The sequence below is a fragment of the Callithrix jacchus genome, chromosome 9 (assembly GCF_049354715.1).
Source record: "Callithrix jacchus isolate 240 chromosome 9, calJac240_pri, whole genome shotgun sequence".
NCBI lineage: Eukaryota > Metazoa > Chordata > Mammalia > Primates > Cebidae > Callithrix > Callithrix jacchus.
Window position 1 is genome coordinate 114,410,304 of NC_133510.1, and position 21,888 is coordinate 114,432,191.

At 39.2% G+C, this 21,888-nt stretch overlaps 1 protein-coding gene across 50 annotated transcripts in view; it reads right to left on the reverse strand.

Moving 5' to 3' along the window:
* The window catches only part of ATXN2 (ataxin 2), a 141,691-nt gene that overhangs the window by 88,662 nt on the left and 31,141 nt on the right, over positions 1 to 21,888 (reverse strand). For all 50 annotated transcript variants that reach the window (XM_035257647.3, XM_078337305.1, XM_078337298.1 and 47 more), the window contains exons 2-5: positions 12,675 to 12,711; positions 11,003 to 11,062; positions 9,790 to 9,861; positions 9,152 to 9,302 (exon numbers count right to left, since the gene is read on the reverse strand). In XM_035257647.3, the coding sequence (XP_035113538.2) occupies positions 9,152 to 9,302; positions 9,790 to 9,861; positions 11,003 to 11,062; positions 12,675 to 12,711 (320 nt within the window). The remainder of the gene's footprint in view (positions 1 to 9,151; positions 9,303 to 9,789; positions 9,862 to 11,002; positions 11,063 to 12,674; positions 12,712 to 21,888) is intronic.

Sequence of the window (21,888 nt, forward strand, 5' to 3'; positions counted from 1 at the left end):
TGGGATCTGCCTGTTCATCACATGACTGACACAGCATTTCTAACGTCATGCCCTCCAGAAGAGATTCCTGTCTGTTACTTGTACTGTTGCTGATCAGACCAAAAAGACAACCATATAAGAACACAACAGTGCAACACCAGAATAAAACAGTCTGTAGAATTTTATATTTCACCGTTCTCTAATTACACATTAACACTCCAACTTCTTCTAACTGCTACAATCTACACAATTCAATTTAACACTCTCACTTCTTCCAACTACTAAAATCTAAACAATTCTTTTATTTTTCTTTTTATTTTATTTTGAGATGAAGTCTCGCTCTGTCTCCCAGGCTGGTGTGCAGTGGCAGGATCTCAGTTCACTGCAACCTCCGCCTTCTGGCTTCAAATGATTCTCCTGCCTCAGCCTCCCGAGTAGCTGGGATTACAGATGCATGCCACTACACCCGGCTAATTTTTTTTTATAAAATCTACATAATTATTCACATCTTTGACTCCATTTTATATTCAATGTAACACAGGTCAACATTCCATTTTTCTTGAATTCATTTACAAGCTTTGGTATCTCTGACTCTAAAAATGCTTAGAATAGAGTACATGAACTCCCTAAAGAAACTGTCAACACCATGAAATTAGATATAGTGTAGGCACAGTGGTTTGCGCCTATAATCCCATCACTTTTGGGAGGCCAAGGAAGAGAACTGTTTGAGCCCAGGAGGTGAAGACCAGCCTGGGAAACATAGTGAGACTCAGTGTCTACAAAATATTAAAAAAATTAGCCGGGCATAGTGGCGCGCACCTGTAGTCCCAGCTACTTGGGTGGCTGAGGTGGGAGAGTTCCTTGAGCCAGGAGGTCGAGGCTACAGTAAGCCATGATCACACCACTGCACTCCAGCCTGGGTGACAGAGCATGACCCTGTTTCTTAAAAAAAAAAAAAAAAGAAAAAGAAAATTAATTTTTGAAAGAATTACATTACATGTAAAATCTGCATGTGTGTAAATTTTTCTAGGATGAGGTTATACAGTTTCACTAGGTTCTCAAAAGCGACCCGAAATAGATTCTTAGATTTCTCTGTACTGTCCATAGCAACAAGCACAGCAAAGAACACATTCCAGAGCTCTCCAAATATCTGCTGGATAATGACTGTATTTGTAAGACCACTTATAGCTTTTTCATTCTTTTCATAAAATAATGCTCTATAAAAGTGTATTAAGGCACTGAATTTCATTTATTCAAACACATTTATATTGAGCCTGTACTATGTGCCAAAGCACTATACTAGACCATGAGAATACATAACAAAGACAGTAACCAAGCACAAAGAGCTCAAAGGGTAGCAGGGGAGACAAGCCTATAATTTTAATACAACATGGTATAAGGGCAATGATACACACATAATAGAAGGAAACTAGTGTGTGGTAGCTGAAATGATAGCAGTGTGTGACTGTCATGTGGCAAGAGCAGAAGGCAAAGAAACAGACACTGGGGACACACATCCAAGGGATGTGTGAAGGTAAAGCAGCCCAGGAATGAGGCAGGGAAGGCATGATCAATAAACATAAAAAATAAAGAAGAGGCCGGGAGCAGTGGCTCACACCTGTCATCCCAGCACTTTGGGAGGCTGAGGTGGACAGATCACCTGATGTCAGCAGTACGAGACCAGCCTGGCCAACATGGTAAAACACCGTCTCTACTAAAAATACAAAAATTAGCTAAGCATGGTGGCATGCACCTAGAGTCCCAGCTACCTGTAGTCCCGGGTTCAAGTGATTCTCCTGCCTCAGCCGGAGGCTGCTACTTGGGAGACTAAGACAGGAGAATCACTTGAACCCGGAGGCAGAGGTTGCAGTGAGCCAAAAATCACGCCACTACACTCCAGCCTGGGCAACAGAGCAAGCCTCATCTCAAAAAATAAAAAAATAAGAGAATGGGAAATTCTGAAGGAGGATGAAACCCACATTCAAGTGCAGCAATAAAGACAGAAAAAGATTCCAAAAGACCTGGCAGTTAAGAGGTTAATGACAGACTTTGGCAGGATAATGGCTAGAAGAATTCAGGGTTAAAAAGAATCCTTTTTAGGTAAGCAGGAAGTGAACAGGTTTTCAGGCTAAAGGGAAGGATTAAGTACAAAGGGAGATGCTGAAGAGTCCAGAAACAAAGAGTTGGTATAACAGAGCAAGGAGGAAAAAAATGGCTGGGTGAGGTGGCTCACACCTGAAATCCCAGCATTCTAGGAGGCCAAAGCAGGTGGATCACTTAAGGTCAGAAGTTTGAGACCAGCCTGGCCTACAGAGTGAAACCACATGACTACTAAAAATGCAAAAATTAGCCGGGCGTGGTGGTGGGCACCTATAGCCTCAGCTACTCAGGAGGCTCAGGGAGGAGAATCCCTTGAACTCTGGAGGCTGAGACTGCAGTACCGCTCTCTGGCCTGGGCAACAGAGTGAGACTCCGTCTAAAAGAAAAAAGAGAGCAAGGAGGCAGAAGGGAAAGTCAAGGTGATGACTAAAGAAGTTAGCTTAAAAATCCTCTCTACTAAAACCAGAGGAAAAATAATGAGGCCAGGTATGGTGACTCATGCTTGCGATCCCAGGACTTTGGGAGGCCAAGGTGGGAAGATAGCTTAGGCCCAGCAGTTCGAAACCAGCCTGTGCAACATGGGAAAACCCTATCTCTACAAATATATATAGATATGTAGAGATAAGAATTTTATATATATATATAATATATATAAGCCCTTATATATATATATAACATATTTTACATATATTATGTATATATAAAATATAATTATATATATATATTAAAAATTATGGCTGGGCATGGTGGCTCACGCCTGTAATCCCAACACTTTGGGAGGCTGAGGTGGGCAGATCATGAGGTCAGGAGTTCGAGACCAGCCTGGCCAACATGGTAAAACTCCATCTCTACTAAAAATATAAAAATTAGCCAGGCATGGTGGTGATGCCTGTAATCCCAGCTACTTGGGAGGCCAAGACAGGAAAATCGCTTGAACTCAGGAGGCAAAGGTTGCAGTGAGCTGAGATCGTACCACTGCACTCCAACATGGGCAACAGAAGCAAAACTCCGTCTCAAAAAAAAAAAAAAAAATTAGCCAGGTGTAGTGATTTGCACCTTTAATCACAGCTAGGTGAGAGGATCACCTGAGCTTGGAAGGTCAAGGCTCCAGTGAGCTGTGATTGCATCACTGCACTCAGGCCTGGGCAACAGAGCAAGACCATCTCAAAAAAAAAAGATGGCAAGGAGGAGGAAGATAAATTTGTGGATAAGGGAGGGTGTGGTTAGTTGATGGAGATCTGTTCCATTAACCAATCTTCTCCCTATATGATTTTTTCACTAAATGTGACAGATATCTAGTAAGCAAAACTAATTCTTCAGACTAAATCCAATTAGAATATAACAAATAAGGAATCTCAGGATATTACACAGTATTAGAATCAAAGCATGCATTCGTTCTTAAGTTTAAGGGACAGAGGATGTTCTGCATTACTTCACCAAAGCCAGTACAGCATGTATTTTTGATCAGTCCTAAATGCAGCAGAAAATACAATGTAGGCCAAGGGCTGACAAACTTTTCTGTAAAGAGACAGATAGTCCAATTTTTTGGCTTTGCAAGCTCTGCAGTCTGCTAGGATTATTCAACTCTATGGCTACAGCCATGAAAAGAGTCATAGACAACACACAAATGCATGGGCATAGCTATGCAACAATAAAATTTTATTTCCTGACAAATGGATTTGCTGAACGCTATTATCTAAGCTGAGAATACAACAAAGATAATGAAGCAATAGGAAAAAATATGAGAAACAATGGAATAAGGAAGCAGAAGTAAAGCCAAAGAATTAAAATACAGTTTAGTTGCGGTAAAGAGAGAAAGATGAATAACCGCAACAAGACGAACAGAAAGAAAATGAAGGGAAAAAATAGAGAAGAAAGGAACACTGGAAATGGATGGAAAATCAAGTAAAAAACAAGCAGAGGTATCAGCCCAATTGCAAAGGTATACAGATACAGAGCCAAAAGTGGCTGAATGCCCTAAGAAGTTTTGGCAAATTGAAGAGAATTTCAGATCCATCTGCCCTGGAATTCAAATAAAGGATAAAATACTAACTAATTTTCCAATGATAATATGATGGAATCTTCTAATTATGAATGTGCCAAGGGAACCCACAGCTCATAAGATGTAAAGCTACTTTCAGTTTGTCAATAAATCTAACTGGCCCATGTATAACATTCAAGAGTCCAAATGAAACTTATTAATTGTATTGTTAAGAAGTCACTAAGTCATTTCTGAGCCTCTTGTTCATTTGCATATATGTATAACTTTTAAAATTTACTGAAATCAATGATGTTAGCATCAAGAACTTAAAAGTCACACTGACAGGGTCGGGCTCAGTGGCTCACGCCTATAATCCCAGCACTTTGGGAGGCCAAGGCGGGTGGATCACGAGGTCAAGAGACCAAGACCATCCTGGTCAACATTGTGAAACCCCGTCTCTACTAAAAATACAAAAATTAGCTGGACATGGTGGCATGCGCCTCTAGTCCCAGCTACTCTGGAGGCTGAGGCAGAAGAATTGCTTGAACCCAGGAGGTGGAGGTTGCGGTGAGCCGAGATTGCACCATTGCACTCCAGCCTGGGTAACAAGAGCGAAACTCCGGCTCAAAAAAAAAAAAGAGTCACACACTCACATTAAAAGGTTTCCCCGCAGCCAGGCGCTATGGCTCATCCTATAATCCCAGCATTTTCGAAGCAGAAGTGGGCAGATCATGAGGTCAAAAGTCTGAGACCAGCCTCACCAATATGGTAAACCCCATCTCTACTAAAAACACAAAAATTAGCCGGGTGTGGTGGTGAGCACCTATAGTCCCAGGTCCTTGGAAGGCTGAGGCAGACGAATCGCTTGAACCCAGGAGGCAGAGGTTGCAGCAAGCCAAGATCGCGCTACTGCACTCCACCCTGGGCAACAGAGTGAGACTCCATCTCAAAAAAAAAAACCAACCAACCAAACATTAACTTGACTTAGGACAACTGAGCTAAACAACAAATCAAATCACATAACTTATGTCATTGCAGTTAAGAGTTAAGAGTGGAAAAGCTAGACTTGTGTCCTCACTTAAGCAAGTTTTTTAAATTTTTTTAGATACGAGTCTCGCTCTGCTGCCCAGGCTAGAGTACAGTGGCTCATAACAGCTCACTGCAATCTCCGCCTCCTGGGTTCAAGCGATTCTTCCACCTCAGCCTCCCAAGTAGCTGGAACTACAGGCACTCCCCACCACACCCAGATAATTTTTGTATTTTTAGTAGAGATGGGGTGTCACTATGTTGGCTGGTCTTGAAATCCAGACCTTGTGATCTGCCTGCGTCAGCCTCCCAAAGTGCTGGGATTACAGGTGTGAGCTGCTGCACCCGGCCATCAAATTTCTTAAATATGCCTCTGTTTCCTCACCTATGACATGGTTAATAGCTGTACCTACTTTGGAAACAAGTTGTGATGATTTTGTGAACAAAGGTAGGTAAATCTGTTAGCACAGAGTCTGGCACGTAGAATATGCACTCAAATTTGAGTTAATATTATCAACCTTAAGAATTTAGTGGCACTATTACAGAAGAGAATTATAAGATAAAAGCTCAGAAATGAAATCAATTCATCTCTTTTAGGAAACTACAAAGTTGTATACTCCAATCATTGATCCACTTCTGTTATAAAAAACACTCAATCCATCTATCCATTCAAGATGTGGAAAAGTATTATCAAATGATAACAGCAGAGACTATTTCAGGCAGTCACCAATTCTAAGACAGAAAGGGGACTGTGAAGCAAGAAAAAAGAGCACAAATTCTTTTTCTTTTTCTGAGACAATGTTTCACTTGTCACCTGGGCTGGAGTTGGCACAATCTCACAACCTCCACCTCCCAGGTTTAAGGGTTTTTTCTGACTCAGCCTCCCAAGTAGCCGGGATTACAGACATGTGCCACCATGCCCGAATAATTTTTTAATTTGTTAAGTAGAGATGAGGTTTCACTACGTTGGCCAGGCAGGTCTCAAACTCCTGACCGCAAATGATCTGCCCACCTTGGACTCCCAAAGTGCTGGGATTACAGGCATGAGCCACTGCACCTAGCCTAGAAAGCACAAATTCTCAAGGCCACAGAACAGAGCCACTCCTGGGATCTCACATGAAACCCATGGCTCATATCCCTGACTGCCCAGAGCCTCACCCAGACTAACTGTAATTAAACCAGGATCTCTAGAAGTGAGAACATTTTTAAAAACTCCCCAGGTGACTAAATGTGAACCCAACATTCAGAAGCATTGATTCTACTAAGAATACAAAAAAAAAATAGATGGCATGAGCTTATAATCCCAGCTACTCGGAAGGCTGAGGCAGAATTGCTTGAATACAGAAGGCAGAGGTGGCAGAGAGCCAAGATCATGCCACTGCACTCCAGCCTGGGCAATAGAGCAAGACTCTGTCTCAAAAAAAAAAAAAAAGGAAAAAAGAAAACCATGCCAATTAATAACTCTAAAATGAATTTCTCCATACTAAAAGTATTTCCAAATTAACACTTTTTTTCTTTAATAGAAAGGGCAACTTATGCCTGGATAGTCTTAACTCAGCTTAGGATACCTGAAGTCTTAAATGCATGACTTAATAGTATTTTCAGGACATTATGCATTGGACATAATTGTATAATTCACTAAACCATTATAAGTCTTGAAATAAGATACCTGAAAATACTCCAATATTGGATGTCCTCATCAAGAAAAGTAATTTTGTAAATGCCCTTATCCCCTTATGAGTACAGTGAGATTTTCTTGCCTTTCATAATGAACTAAAATTATCTGAGAAATGAAGATGTAATAAAAGTAATAAAAATGTAATGACATTAATTTTTAAAAGGAGCAAGGAATGGACTATCACAAACATCTCGAAGTAATTTTCACTCTTCCACATTTTGGAAACACCAATTCATCATAAAAACAAAAAGATAACATATAATATAAATGGCTGTTAGTTAAATGACCTGGTACCCAATAGAGAACATTTTTGTTGTTGTGGCCAATACTCTTTCCAGAGTACTGTATATTAAACTAAACTAAAATTTTATCTTCCCAAAGTCAACTTTTGAATTTATAACAGTGGAATATTTCAATAGTATAAGTATAAATAATTTAGTGCTCCCTAGGCATAAACAAGATCAACTCCAAAGGTAGCAACTAAAAAAAAAGACTTGTTTCCTTAGATGGGATGCTGAAGACCTCTTAAGACAAAGAGTTGTGAATCAAATACAAGGATATTTGAGAAGATTCAAAAACAGAAAACTGTGCTTTCAATAGCATTTCAAGACAGTTAAGAATACTCAGTACTGTTAGCCTCTGAAAAAGCAAGCCAACTAATAGATGAGAACCTTGCTAAGAGAAAGATTCCTGGTTTATTATTATTTCCAAGTAACGGTGTAGAATAATCAACCCAACAATAAAAACAGCTTTTGGTAAGGTTTAAATAGTAAAAATCAAATTGTACTGAATTACAATTTACACCAGAATTACATATTTCACTACAGAGTTTGGCATAAAGAAATAAAAATTTTAGGGCTGGGCACGATGAATCACCTGAGGTCAGTAGTTCAAGACCAGCCCGAATGACATGGAGAAACCTCATCTCTACTAAAAATACAAAATTAGCCAGCTGTGGTGGCACATGCCTGTAATCCCCACTACTCAGGAGGCTGAGGCAGGAGAATCACCTAAACCCTGCAGGAGTTGGAGGTTGCAGTGAGACAAGATCATGCCATTGCATTCCAGCCTAGGCAACAAGAGCGAAACTCCATCTCAAAAAAAAAAAAAAAAAAAAAAGAATTTTAGAACCAAGCTCAAGATTGCCCAGAAATGGGCCTTACAACATGTTACTGAACACTCAGTAATGCCTTGCAAATAAGTAACAGGAATTCCCACTGTGTTCCTTACTGGACACTTAAAAAGAAACATTTTTTTTTGAGACAGAGTCTCGCTCTGTCGCCAGGCACAAGGCTGGAGTGTAGTGGCACAATCTTGGCTCACTGCAACCTCCACCTCCCAGGTTCAAGCAATTCTCCTACCTCAGCCTCCCGAATATCTGAGACTACAGGCACGCACCACCACACCCACCTAATTTTTTTGTATTTTTAGTAGAGATGGGGTTTCACCGTGCTGGCCAGGATGGTCTCGATCTCTTGACCTCGTGATCCGCCTGCCTCGGCCTCCCAAAGTGCTGGGATTAAAGGCATGAGCCACCAGGCCCAGTGAGACTACATTTTTAAGATACCGACATAATCGCTTTTAAATTCTCAAAACATCGTCTCATTCTCTGAATGTTTTTTAAGTACACATGTTCTACTTCTTCACCCTTTTTCATTTTCATTACACAATTGTTTTCTATCAACCACTCTCTACCTTTCTTCCTTAGCTCTATGCCTTGATTTCTTTCCAGATTAGCCACATGCCCATTTATAAACTAAAGCATTATAGGCCAAATTGGACAAGAAATTTTCAGGTGAATATATAATTAGTAGCATTCTTGACCATAACACTGTAGAAAATGCTTTACAAACTATTTAAGAGATCACTAAAACTTTTATTTTTCTCTAAAGTTTTAAATGTTTTCCAACAAAAATGCATTAAAATTCCCATTTTTCTAAAAAACTATCTAATGGGTTATTCTAGAAAGCAGGTCTTTTTTTTTTTTTTTTTTTTTTTTTTTTTTAAGACCGAGTCTTGCTCTGTTGCCCAGGCTGGATGGAGTACAGTGGCGTGATCTTGGCTCATTACAACCTCCACTTCCTGCATTCAAGTAATTTTGTCTTAGCCTTTCTGGTAGCTGGGACTACAGGAGCACACCAACACACCCAGCTAATTTTTATATTTTTAGTAGAGATGGGGTTTCACCACGTTGGCTAGGCTGGTCTTGAACTCCTGACCTCAGGTGATCCACCCGCCTCGGCCTCCCAAAGTGCTGGGATTACAAGCGTGAGCCACCAGGCCCGGCCCAGATATTTCTTTAAAAAAAATACTAAGTTTGTAGGATCACTGTGGAAATCTATGCTTGAATAAATCTAGTAAACCATATTTAGAAAATCAAAACCCACCTCTTTTTGCATAACTGGAGTCCATATCTTTAAATTGTACCACAACAAAGTCTGAACATTTGAACAAAATACTCTCCATTATTTCTTCACGTTTTGGCCCCGAACTGGATTCTGTACTTTTCTCATGTGCAGCATCAAGTACCAAATCACACTAAAATGAAAACCACAAGTAAGTATTCAAAACATTTACAAAATAAAATTTGTTAGAAATTATTTAGCTCATCAAGGTACCAGTTCTTATATGCCTTTGACAAAAATAATATCAAGAGAACCTGATAATCATAGCTTTTTCCCTGACATATGATCTATTTTCCATTCCATCATTTAAAAATTCTCACATCTAAATGTTTTTTGGTGCTATGGTCTGTCTTAAGTACATCAATAATAATTTTTTTAAAGAGAAAAAAATAAACCACCGCACCCTCCCTCTTTTAGTCACAATGCTTAAAAAATGGTTGACAGTTTAATAAGCACATACATCAATAAGTCTTTCTGATTACACAAACCAGTCTATAAAATAATCAGTATTTGAAACTGAGGAGTAAAATCATTCCAAGTGGCTTTAAAAACCAGGTAAAGCGCTGACTATGAAAATGTTATTTTACTATGTAAGAAAAAGAAAAAAAAGTAAAAATTACCTTAGGACTGTATGTTTTGAAAACTCCTTCATATATACCTCCATTTTTCACTTGTACTTCACATTTGGAGCCCTAAAAACATATAATTTATCAAAGAAACAGTATATTACCCAGTCACCAAGGATAACTGTTTTCATTTTACTTTTTATACCTCATCAGGCTTCATTCAGTATTAGGTATTTACTAACAAAACCATAAAAAAAAATTCAAAACATTAACAATACACTGAACTTTCAAAACTCTTCAAGAGGCTCTACTCAAGAGTTTGCAGTACAAATTTTAACAATGAAATCAAACATTTCTGACCCCAGCTACTTTAAGTGACAAAATAACGTACAAAGACAATAAACTACTAATATTATTTTACACACACAGCAGGGTTAACAAGAATATAGATGTCTGTTGTTATCGGTGGGGTTCCAGGACCTCCTTCAGATACCAACTATACAACACTTAAGTCACTTATGTAAAATATAATAGTATTTGCATATAACTAAGCACATTCTCCCAAATACTTTATCTCTAAATTACTTATAATACCTAATACAATGTAAATGCTATGTAAATAGTTGTCATACGGTATAGTTTTAGGAAGAATGACAAGAAAAACATCTGTACATCTTTGGTTCAGGTGTGATCATATATCTTTTTTTCTCAAAAAAAATTTTTTTTATTTCAGACAGGATCTGGTTCTATTGCCCAGGCTGGAGTACAGTGGCATGATTTCGGCTTGCTGAAACCTCCACCTCCGAGGCTCAAACAATCCTCCCACATCAGCCTCCCAAGTCGCTGGGACTACAGGCACACACCACCATGCCCAGCTCATTTTTTCACTTTTTGAAGAGACAGGATTCTGTCATGTTGCAAAGGCTGGTCTCAAACTCGTAAGCTCAAGTGATCTGCCCACCTTAACCTCCCAAAGTGCTGGGATTACAGGTGTGAGTCACTGTGCCTGGCCTTTTCCTCACGTATTTTGATCCAATTTGGCTGAATCCATGAATATGAAACCCACAGATGAAGAGGACCAACTGTACTTTTACAATTAGTTATATTAGACTGGATAAAGGGAGTTCTAATCTATTTCTCTAAATCATCCTGACTGAATATGATCTAAGCAATGCTACTTGAAAATCATTTATCCATATTTTAACCTCATGGACTGACTTTTTTTCTACCCCCAAGGCAGTTTATCCCCAACAACCTAATAACTTACAACAACTGATGTAAGTATATGAACCATCCTCATATTTGCATAGATTCCATCAAAAGAAATCTGGAATATTAAAAAAAAAAAAGACTATTAGAAATTAGTACAAATTGAATCTTTCTTATCTAAGACGCTAGGGACCAGAAGTATTTCAGACTGGGAATTGTTCTGGATTTGGGGATATATGTCTGCATTATACTTAATCCTTGAACATTCCTATATCAAAATGTGAAATATTGGCGCATTTCCAATTAGGGACACTCAACCTCTATTTACACTTGCATATAAAGTTAACGTTTATTTTGTTGCAAAATGTTTTGCCAGGTTTATGATATCTTATGTGAATTAAAGGAATATTTTGTTTATTTAATATTTTGCTTCCGTAGAGAATAGAAGGTCAGGTTTTCAAGTGTTATCAGTCATACCAACTAACAACATTTTGACTATATGTGATACAAAAAAGCAAAAGTAAACTTCCAAAGAGGTGAAAAGACACAAACCATAAAGACAGAAGACAAATTAATGGTTGGAGAGAGAGGAGGTTCACTAAAAAGTGATTTGAGGGATTTTGGTGGCAATTAAACTGTTCTATTATCTTGAATGTGGTGGTAGTTACTCTAATTGTATGCATTTGTTAAATCTCTCAAAAGTATATGTACATTAAGAAGGGTGAAGTATAAATAAATGGGGTAGGAAGCCAGGGCAGACCTTCAAAGAAGAACGCTGACCAGGTTCTCCCAGCATACCTGCATCAATAACAGTACTTAAGTCTGATTAACCACACCATTCTGTATTACTACTATGTGTGTGTCTTCCTGATTCTCATAAAACAATCTGTCTAGTAAAGGAAAAGTCTCAAAAATTAGTGATAATTTCTCATTTATTTCTTCCATCATGTGGAACTTATAACTTCTGCCCTTCATGTCTGGTTCAATTTCATTGATAATGTTCCAAAATTTAAGACCAGAACACCAAAGGAGAAAAATGAAAGCAGCAGAAAAAATGCACATTAATTCAAAATAAAAAGCATAAAGAACTCTGCAAACTCCACTCTAGGCATTCTACATATCTTTTGGAGGTTTTTCACTTAGATTGGCACCTTGGTCCTTTAGAAAAGAACAAATGATTTGTTATTATTACACATGACAAAAATACAATTTACAAACGATACGGTTTGGTTCTGTGTCCCCACCCAAATCCCATCTTGAATTGTAATAATCCCCATGTGTCAAGGGCAGGACCAGGTGGAGATAAGTGAATCATGGGGGCCATTTCCCCCATGCTGCTCTCATGATAGTGAATGAGTTCTCAGGAGATCTAACAGTTTTATAAGGAGGTTTCTCTCCCCTTTGGTCAGCACTTCTCTCTCCAGCCACCATGAGAAGGATGTGTTTGCTTTCCTTTCCACCATGAGCCTCTTTCCTTATGTATTACCTAATCTTGGGTATATCTTTATTAGCAGTGTGAGAATGAACTAATACAACAAATAATTTTACATTTTCTACATAGAGTCATTAAAAAACAACACATATAGGCTAAGAACATTACACTTAAACAGTCAAGTTATCTGTAATAAAATTCAAGAGAAGGGAATTTTTTGCCTTGGCATTTGGTCTGTGGTTAAATATCATGTTTGGACTACTAATTTTCCCCAATAAGTAACATTAAAGTTACTCACCGTAGACTGAGGCAATCCTTTGTTACTGTTTCGACCTCTGAAAAGATTAAATATTATTTTCATTAAATTCAACAGGCTAGGTAAACTGAAAAGTATTTTCAAACTTAAAATATAATTCAATTCAAAGGAAGGAGGGCTATTGTGGGAAGAGCTCACCTAATATTAAGTCTAAAGGCTACCTAAGGATGGCCCTACCTGTACACTGCTGGCCTGGAAACCCAGAATAGGTAGGGGTCACAGAAGGAAGGAAACTAGAAAGAATCAAACTTTATCAAAATCAAATAAAGTAAAATAGCCTACTGAAAGAAAAAAAATAAACTAATGTTAAATGTAAATTAATAATAATCATAGCCAGGCATGGTGGCATGCACTTCATTGCTACTGAGAAAGCTGAGGCAGGATCACCAGAGTCCAGGAGTTTCAGGCCACAGTGGGCTATTATCATTGTCACTGCAGTCTAGCCTGAGCAACAAAGCAAGATCCTGTCTCTAAAGAATAATCTTTACTCCCAAAGTAACCAATCACTCTTATAAAGAGCTACTCACTGAAGCAAAATACAGATTATGTTTTTGATTTAACCAAAACAGCTTACTGACACCAAGTCAATTCCCATATTTCACTTCCATCTATAAAAGAAAAACAGGTCACATGGGCCGGGCACAGTGGCTCATGCCTATAATCCCAGCACATTGGGAGGCCAAGGCAAGCAGATCACGAGGTCAGGAGTTCAAGACCAGCCAGGTCAACATGGCAAAACCCCGTCTCTACTAAAAATACACAAATTAGCCAGGTGTTGTGGCACGTGCCTATAGTCCCAGCTACTCGGGAGGCTGAGGCAGGAGAACTGCTTGAACCCAGGAAGCAGAGATTGCAGTGAGCCGCGACCACACCACTGCACTCCAGCCTGGGCGATAAAGCGAGACGCTGTCTCAAAAAAGAAAAAGAAAAAAAAAGAAAAGAAAAACAGGTCACATAATTACAACTGTAGGGAAAAAAATGAAAATAATTCAATTCAAAAATTGAAAATAATTCATTCAAAGCACTTTCATTTCTAAATAATATTTGTCTATGTGTGGACTATTATAACAAGTGCCTTTCCCTGCCAACTCTCTTCCTCAGAAAAGATGCAGTACACAAAAATCGGCTGTCAAGTAATTTCCAGTTCAATCACTTGAACTCTAGTTTCAAGTGATTTTTAGAACATAATACAACCTAAAGCTTATTCCACTGAAAAAGATTAGGCCCCTTAGAATAATTCAAAATCATCATTAGCCAGGTGTGGTGGCTCACTTCTATAATCCCAGCACTGTGGGAGACCAAGGCAGGCAGATCGGAGTTCAAGACCAGCCTAACCAACATGGTGAAACCCGGTTTCTACTAAAAATACAAAAATTAGCCAGGTGTGGTGGTGGAACCCTGTAATCCCAGCCACTCGGGAGGCTGAGGCAGAAGAATCACTTGAACCTGGGAGGCAGAGGGCACAGTGAGCTGAGATCATTCCACTGCACTCCAGCCTGGGCAACAGAGTGAGACTCCGTCTCAAAAAAAAAATCATTAAAGTGAAATGGTATATTTCTCATAAATATTAGTCATGACAAGAGGACTAGAATCTCATTTCAATAAAATAATCACAACACTCAAGTTAAAATTCGAAACATTCAAGGAAAAGCACAATTCAGGTCCAAAAAGTCTAGGAATATTACTGGTCCATTCCTAGAAGAGTAGTTTTAACACTGAGGCCAGTCCTAGCTTGGTCTCCAACTCTGACACTTTCCTTACTTTCTTCTCTCATCCAGAAAGCAATGACTTTAATCAAACGACCTCTAGGATTCCTTTCATTTCTAACATTCTAATTCTTTAACTGTTTGCCTCAAACATGGCACAGAGATCATTTCCTGAAGCCTAAGGAATACGACTAATAACATATCTTTTATAGGTCTTACTACAAAACCAGACACTAATACTAAGTACTTTATATGCAACATGTCTAATCTATCACCTCTACTTTAAAGGTGAGGAAACTAACCTTAGCATTCAAATATCTTGACCAAAATCAACCAGTTCATGAGCAGTAGAGCTGGTATTTAAACCAGGTGTATCTGATTCCATGCTAAGCTTTTCATTTCTAGGTTATGTTGCCTCTCTGAAACTGTAACACAAGGAATAAACTACCTTCACCTAACAGAAATTCTACACTTTTTCAATCACCATTTGAATTTACTACTGTTTTTTCTTGGAGGGGGGTTACTTATAGTCTGTACATGAAGGCTAACATGCCTAAATCTTGCCGGGCCCAGTGGCTCACACCTGTAAGCCCAGCACTTTGGGAGGCCGAGGAGGGTGGATCACCTGAGGTCGGGAGTTCAAGACCAGCCTGACCAGAATGGAGAAACCCCGTCTCTACTAAAAGTACAAAATTAGCCAGGTGTGGTGGCACATGCCTGTAATCCCAGCTACTTAGAAGGCTGAGGCAGGAGAATCGCTTGAACCCAGGAGGTGGAGGTTGCAGTAAGCCGAGGCCTGAGCAACAAGAACAAAACTCCATCTCAAAAAAAAAAAAAAGCCTAAATCTTACTTAGTAGGATGATCTGGTACCCTGGTGGTTGCTGAAATGCCCTATTACAAAACCTTGAACAAATGTCATAAACTGTCCTTAAACTCATATGGCCCCCCACAGAGGTATATAAAAGACTTAAAAACATAATCCCCTTTCAAGAAGTCACACTGTTCTTTTTAGTGATTATGTAGTTACATCTTTGACTAATAAAAAGTAATTGTTTGACATGGAGTTTACTCAGCAGAACAAACTGCTCAACCAGGAAAATATTATCATACAAAAAGCAGTACAGAGTGCAAAAACCACTTGATTTCCACTGATCTATGACATGGTTGGACACCCAAGAGAAATGTTAGCGTATCAAAGCAGTATTCTCTGAAATTTACAGAAGTCTAAATTCTTGTTTCTTTTTGTAACCATTCAAGTTATTTTTTACTTTTAATCTTTTCATTAGTATCTCAAACCAAATATTCTATTTCATATAGTAACAAATACTGAATCTCAATGAAAAAGGCCAAGGTCACATTTTAGGTCTAAGTATATTTACGGTTAGCTAGATCAGGTTTAACAAAACACTAATATCCAGGATTCTACGCTTTTAATAGTTGCTAAATATGAAGTTCAAGTGTGACTTAAAATGCCAGTTAAATTAATATAAAAAATGTTCATGTTGGATGTGTTAGCTCATGCTTGTAATCCCAGAACTTTGGTAGGCTGAGGCAGGATCACTTGAGTGCAGGAGTTTGAGACCAGTCTGGGCAACAAAGCGAGACCCCTTTTCCACAAAAAATTAAAAAATTAGCTAGGTGTGGTGGTGCACACCCTGTTGTCCCAGCTACTTGGTAAGGTGGAGTGGGAGGATCACTTGAGCCCCGGAGGTCAAAACTGCAGTGAGCTGTGATTACCCCACAGCACTCCAGCATGGATGACAGAATAAGACCTTGTCTCACAAAATAACTAAATAATAATACAGAAGAAAAGAAATGGATGGGGTTGTAAATCAAACAAGAATGATATAAGCTGATAACTATTAAAGCTGGGTGACAGGTACGCAGGGGTTCATTTTACCATTCTGTCTACTTTTATACAATTTCCCTAAGTTAAAAACAAAAAAAGTACGTTCTGATGTGATACAAATACAACAGATCTAATCAAGCTTACAGATCTAGCAGTTCACAAGAAACATTAAGATTGAAGAATATGTTAACTGATACCATGAGGTTACTCACAGTTTAAATCCAGAATATATTAAATGAGACATTAAAAAAATGACAATTTTGGCTGGGCACAGTGGTTCATGCCTGTAATCCCAGCGCTTAGGGAGGCTGAGGCAGGCAGATCATGAGGTCAGGAGTGAGACCAGCCTAGCCAACATGATGAAACCCTGTCTCTACTAAAAATACAAAAATTAGCCTGGTGTGGTGGCAGGCGCCTGTAATCCCAGCTACTTGAGAGGCTGAGGTGGGAGAATCGCTTGAACCCGGGGGACAGAGGTTACGGTGAGCCAAGATCACGCCATTGCACTCCAGCTTGGGCAACAGAGTGAGAAATCGTCTCAAAAAAAAAAGCAGTTTCTTTAACAAATAAATCATATAGGACAAAAACACGATGGAAGGAGAACTTATAAATTTTAAAATACAGGCAATTCTCCTACCTCAGCCTCCTGAGTAGCTGGGATTACAGGCACGCGCCACCATGCCCAGCTAATTTTTTGTATTTTTAGTAGAGACAGGGTTTCACCATGTTGACCAGGTTGGTCTCGATCTCTCAACCTCGTGATCCACCCGCCTCGGCCTCCCAAAGTGCTGGGATTACAGGCTTGAGCCACCACGCCCGGCCAAGTTAACTGATTTTTAACAAGGATGTCAAGATCGTTCAATGAGAATAGTCTTTTTAACAAATTATGCTAGGAAAACTAAAGATCCACATGCCACAGAATGAAGTTGTACCCTTACTTTATACCATATACAAAAAAATAACTCAAAATGGATCAAAGCCCTGAATGTAAGAGCTAAAGCTATAAAACTCTGAGGGAAAAATCTTCATTATCTTTAATTTGGCAATGATTTCTTAAATATGATACCAAAAGCACGGGCAACAGAAGTAATATAGTTAGGTTTTGTGTCCCCACCCAAATCTCATCTTGAATTATAATTCCCATAATCCCCACATGTCAAGGGAGAAACCATGTGGAGGTAACTAGATTGTGGGGGCAGTTCCTCCCAAGCTGTTCTCCTGATAGTAAGTGCTCACAAGATCCAAAGGTTTTATGTGTTTGGTAATTCCTCCTACATTCACTCTTCCTGCTACCTTGCAAAGAAGGTACTGTACTTCCCCTTCTACCATGACTGTAAGTTTCCTGGGGCCTCCCCAACCATGTGGAATTGTGAGTCAATTAAACCTCTCTTCTTCAAAAATTACCCAGTCTTGAGTAGGACTTTATTGCAGTATTAAAACAGATTAATTAAAAAAAAGAAGAGAAAAAAAGGACTTCATGCTTGATCCAAGGAGTTTGAGACCAGTCCTGGCAACATAGTGAGACCCTGTCTCTACAAAAAAAAATTTTTGAATGAGTTAGGCATGGTGGTCCATGCGTGTAGTCTCAGCTACTCAAAAGGCTGAGGTGGGAGAATCACTTGAGCCTGGAAGGTCGAAGCTGTAGTACCATGGTCACGACACTGCACCCGAGCCTAGGCTACAGAGCGAGATCCTGTCTCTTTTTCTTTTTAGATACAGGATTTCTCCATGTTGGTCAGGCTAATCTCCCTTTTAGATACAGGATTTCTCCATGTTGGTCAGGCTAATCTCCCAACCTCAGGTGATCCACCTGCCTTGACCTCCCAAAGTGCTGGAATTACAGGCATGAGCCACCGTGCTGGACCAATAAGACCCTGTCTCAAAAAAAAAAAAAAAAAAAAAAGGACTTCATCGAAATTTAAAAGTTTTGTGCAAAGCACACTATCTAGAGAGTAAGAAGATAACCCACCCATAGAACAGGAAAAAAATGTTTGCAAATCATATATCTGATAAGGGGTTAATATCCAAAACATATAAAGAACTCCCGCCAGGCGCAGTGGCTCATGTCTGTAATCCCAACACTTTGGGAGGTCAAGCCAGGCAGATTACTTGAGGTCAGGAGTTCAATACTAGCCTGGCCAATATGGTGAAACCCCATCTCCACTAAGAATCAAAATAAAATTAGTCAGATGTGGTGGTGTGTGCCTGTAATCCCAGCTACTAGTAAGGCTAAGACAGGAAAATCGCTTGAACCTGGGAGGCAAAGGTTGCAGTGAGCCAAGATCATGCCAACGCACTCTAGCCTGGGTGACAAAGTGAGACTCCATCTCGAAAAAAAAAAAAAAACAACGAACAAACGAAAAAGAACTTCCACAACTCAAATAACCCAATTCAGGAGGCTGAGGTGGCAGAATTGCTTGAGCCTAACAATTTGAGTACAGGCTGGGCAACATAGTGAGATCCCATCTCTTTAAGAGAAAAAAAAGTTAATATACATTTCTACAAATGAGTTCCGTAGATGACCAGTAGACACATGAAAAGTTCACTATCATTAATTGTTGGGGAAATACAAATCAAAACCACAATAAGATACCACTTCACAGCTACTAAAATTCCAATTACAAAAAAAAAAACAGAAAATAAGTGTTGGCAAAGACGTAGAGAAACTGAATCCCTTGTGCACTGCTGATGAGAATGTAAAATGGCACAGCCAGTATGGAAAACTTATGGCAGTCCTTCAAAAAATTAAACACAGAAACACCATATGACCCAGCACTGCATTTCTGGTTATATGCTGAAAAACAATGACTTGAAAACATACCTGTACACCTACATTCACTATGGCATTAGTCACAACAGCCAAAAGGTAATAACAAATGTCTATTGACAGAGGAGTGGATCAACAAAATGTGGTACATCTATACAATGAAATACTATTCAGCTAGAAAAAAAAAATAAAGTTCTGAAACATGCTATAACGTAAGTGAATCTCAAAGGCATGCTAAATGAAGTAAGTCAGATACAACAGAACAAGTATTGTATAATTCTTCTACTTACATGAGGTATCTAAAAATAATCAACTTCATAGAGACAGAAAGTAGAATGGCAGTTGCCAGGGACTAGAGATGGGAAGAATGGGGAACAACTGCTTAATGGATACCAGTTTTCTTTTCGAGATGATAAAAAATGCTTTGAAACTTAATATAGGTGGTAGTAACACACAACATAAATGTATTTAATACCACTTCATAGGCTGGGCGCGGTGGCTCACACCTGGAATCCCAGCACTTTGAGAGGCCGAGGCAGGCAGATCATGAGCTCAAGAGATTGAGCCCATTCTGGCCAACATGGTAAAACCCCGTCTCTACTAAAAATACAAAAATTAGGTGGGTGTGATGGTGCACACCAGTAGTCCCAGCTACTTGGGAGGCTGAGGCAGGCGAATCACTTGAAACCAGGAGGCAGAGGTTGTAGTGAGCTAAGATCACACCACTACACTCCAGCCTGGTAACAAGACACTCCATCTCAAAAAAGAAATCACTGTGATTCTAGAGTGATGGCTGGCATACCCAAGGCTGCAGCCCAAGAAAAGCAGCATCAGAGGCACCACACTGTACAGAAAGGAAATAAGGATAGACCACTAAAATCATTCAGCCAGTCTTTAGAGAAATAAGCAAATAACAGTAACCACCACCACCCCCTACCACAAGGTGGTGAGGACCAGTATCCAGAGTTGCTACAATACATTATTCAAAATGTTTTTTTAAGAAAAAAGACAAACTAAGACACAGAAAAGTATAAACCACCCACTGGAAAAAATAGGCAATAGAAATCGCTTTGTATATAACCAGATGTCTGACTTAATAAAAACTTCAATAGTAGTCACTATAAATAGGTTCAAAGAACTACAGAAAACTACGATTAATGCAGTAAAAGAAGGTATGATTATCACATTGCATCAAATAAAGAATGTTAAGGCTGGGTGCAATGGCTCATGCCTGTAATCCTAGTGCTTTGGGAGGCAGAGGAGGGCGGATCATGAGGTCAGCATTTCGAAACCAGCCTGGCCAACATGGTGAAACCCTGTCTTTATAAAAAAATATAAAAATTAGCCGGGTGTGATGGCAGGCGCCTGTAGTCCCAGCTACTCAGGAACCTGAGGCTGGAGAATCACTTGAACCCAGGAGGTAGAGGCTGCACTGAGCCAAGACCGCACCACTGCACTACAGCCTGGGGGTGGGGGTAGAGCCAGATATAGGTGATGGGGATGGAGGCAGCAAACCACATTGCCATGTACGTACCTATGCAACAATCCTGCATGTTCTTTACATGTACCCCAGAACCTAAAATGCATAAAATATATATATATAAAATAAAAATTAAAAAATGGGAAATGATAAATAAGAAGCTTAATATAACAAGAGCTACAAATATATACTTGTTCTCCTTCCTTCTCTCAGCTTTGTTAAAAGATAAAATAGTTATTACTGGGTTGTGACTTTTTTTTTTTTGAGATGGAGTCTCGCTCTGTCACCCAGACTGGAGTGCAGTGGTGCAATCTCAGCTTACTGCAACCTCCGTTTCCCAGGTTCAAGTGATTCTTCTGCCTCAGCCTCCTAAGTAGCTGGGACTCCAGGCGTCCGCCACCACACCTGGCTAATTTTTGTATTTTTAGTAAAGACAGGCTTACATTACTAAAAGTAAAGTAGCCTTTGGCCAGGCTGGTCTGGAACTCCTGACCTCGTGATCCTCCCACCTGGGCCTCCCAAAGTGCTGGGATTACAGATGTGAGCCACCGCGCCCGGCCTCTACCCACTTTCTTTGTGTTATTATTGGCAATATACTACATTTCTTTTTTGTGTAACATTTATAACATGTATAACAATATAACCAGAAAAATGGGGAAAATAGATTTGCATTATCTTTATCTGACTGTAATTTAAGATAGTATAAAGCTGAAATTGTTTAGATTAAGATATGTATATAGTAAGCCCAGAATAACCACTAAAGTAGTTGTTCCCCCAAAAAAATCCTAGCAAAAAAAAAAAAAAAAAAATCAGTTGGGTACTGTGGCTCACAACTGTAATCCTAGCAATTTGGGAGGCCAAAGCAGGTGGATCACATGAGATCAGGAGTTCAAGGCATCCTGACCAATATGACCAATATGGTGAAACCCCTAGAAAACCTGCCTCGTGTGCCATCATCTTCTCTTGTCACAGTATCAATCTGGTAATTGAATTCCAATTAATAAATGTAGACAAAATGATGGAAGAAAGGGGCATCACCACTTGGTAACACCACAGTAAATAACTGTTTTAGACAGAAGTGTCCACAGATGCTAAATATAGTAAGGAAAAGTAGAAACAAAATATTTATATAACCACAAAGTAACTCCCCACAAGATACTGATGAAATGACAAACTGAAAAATAACTTTATAGTAAAGGAACTTAGTAGACACAACCCTAACCAAGTGATCAAAGTTAACAGCCTCAGTAATGGGACAAATATATATAATGCACTTTCTGACATCATGCAATGAGAAAAACACACAAATCATTTCTGTTGTATTCTTGCCAAAAATAAATATCTGAATCTAATCATAAGGAAACCTCAGATATACCCTTATTGAGGGATAGGC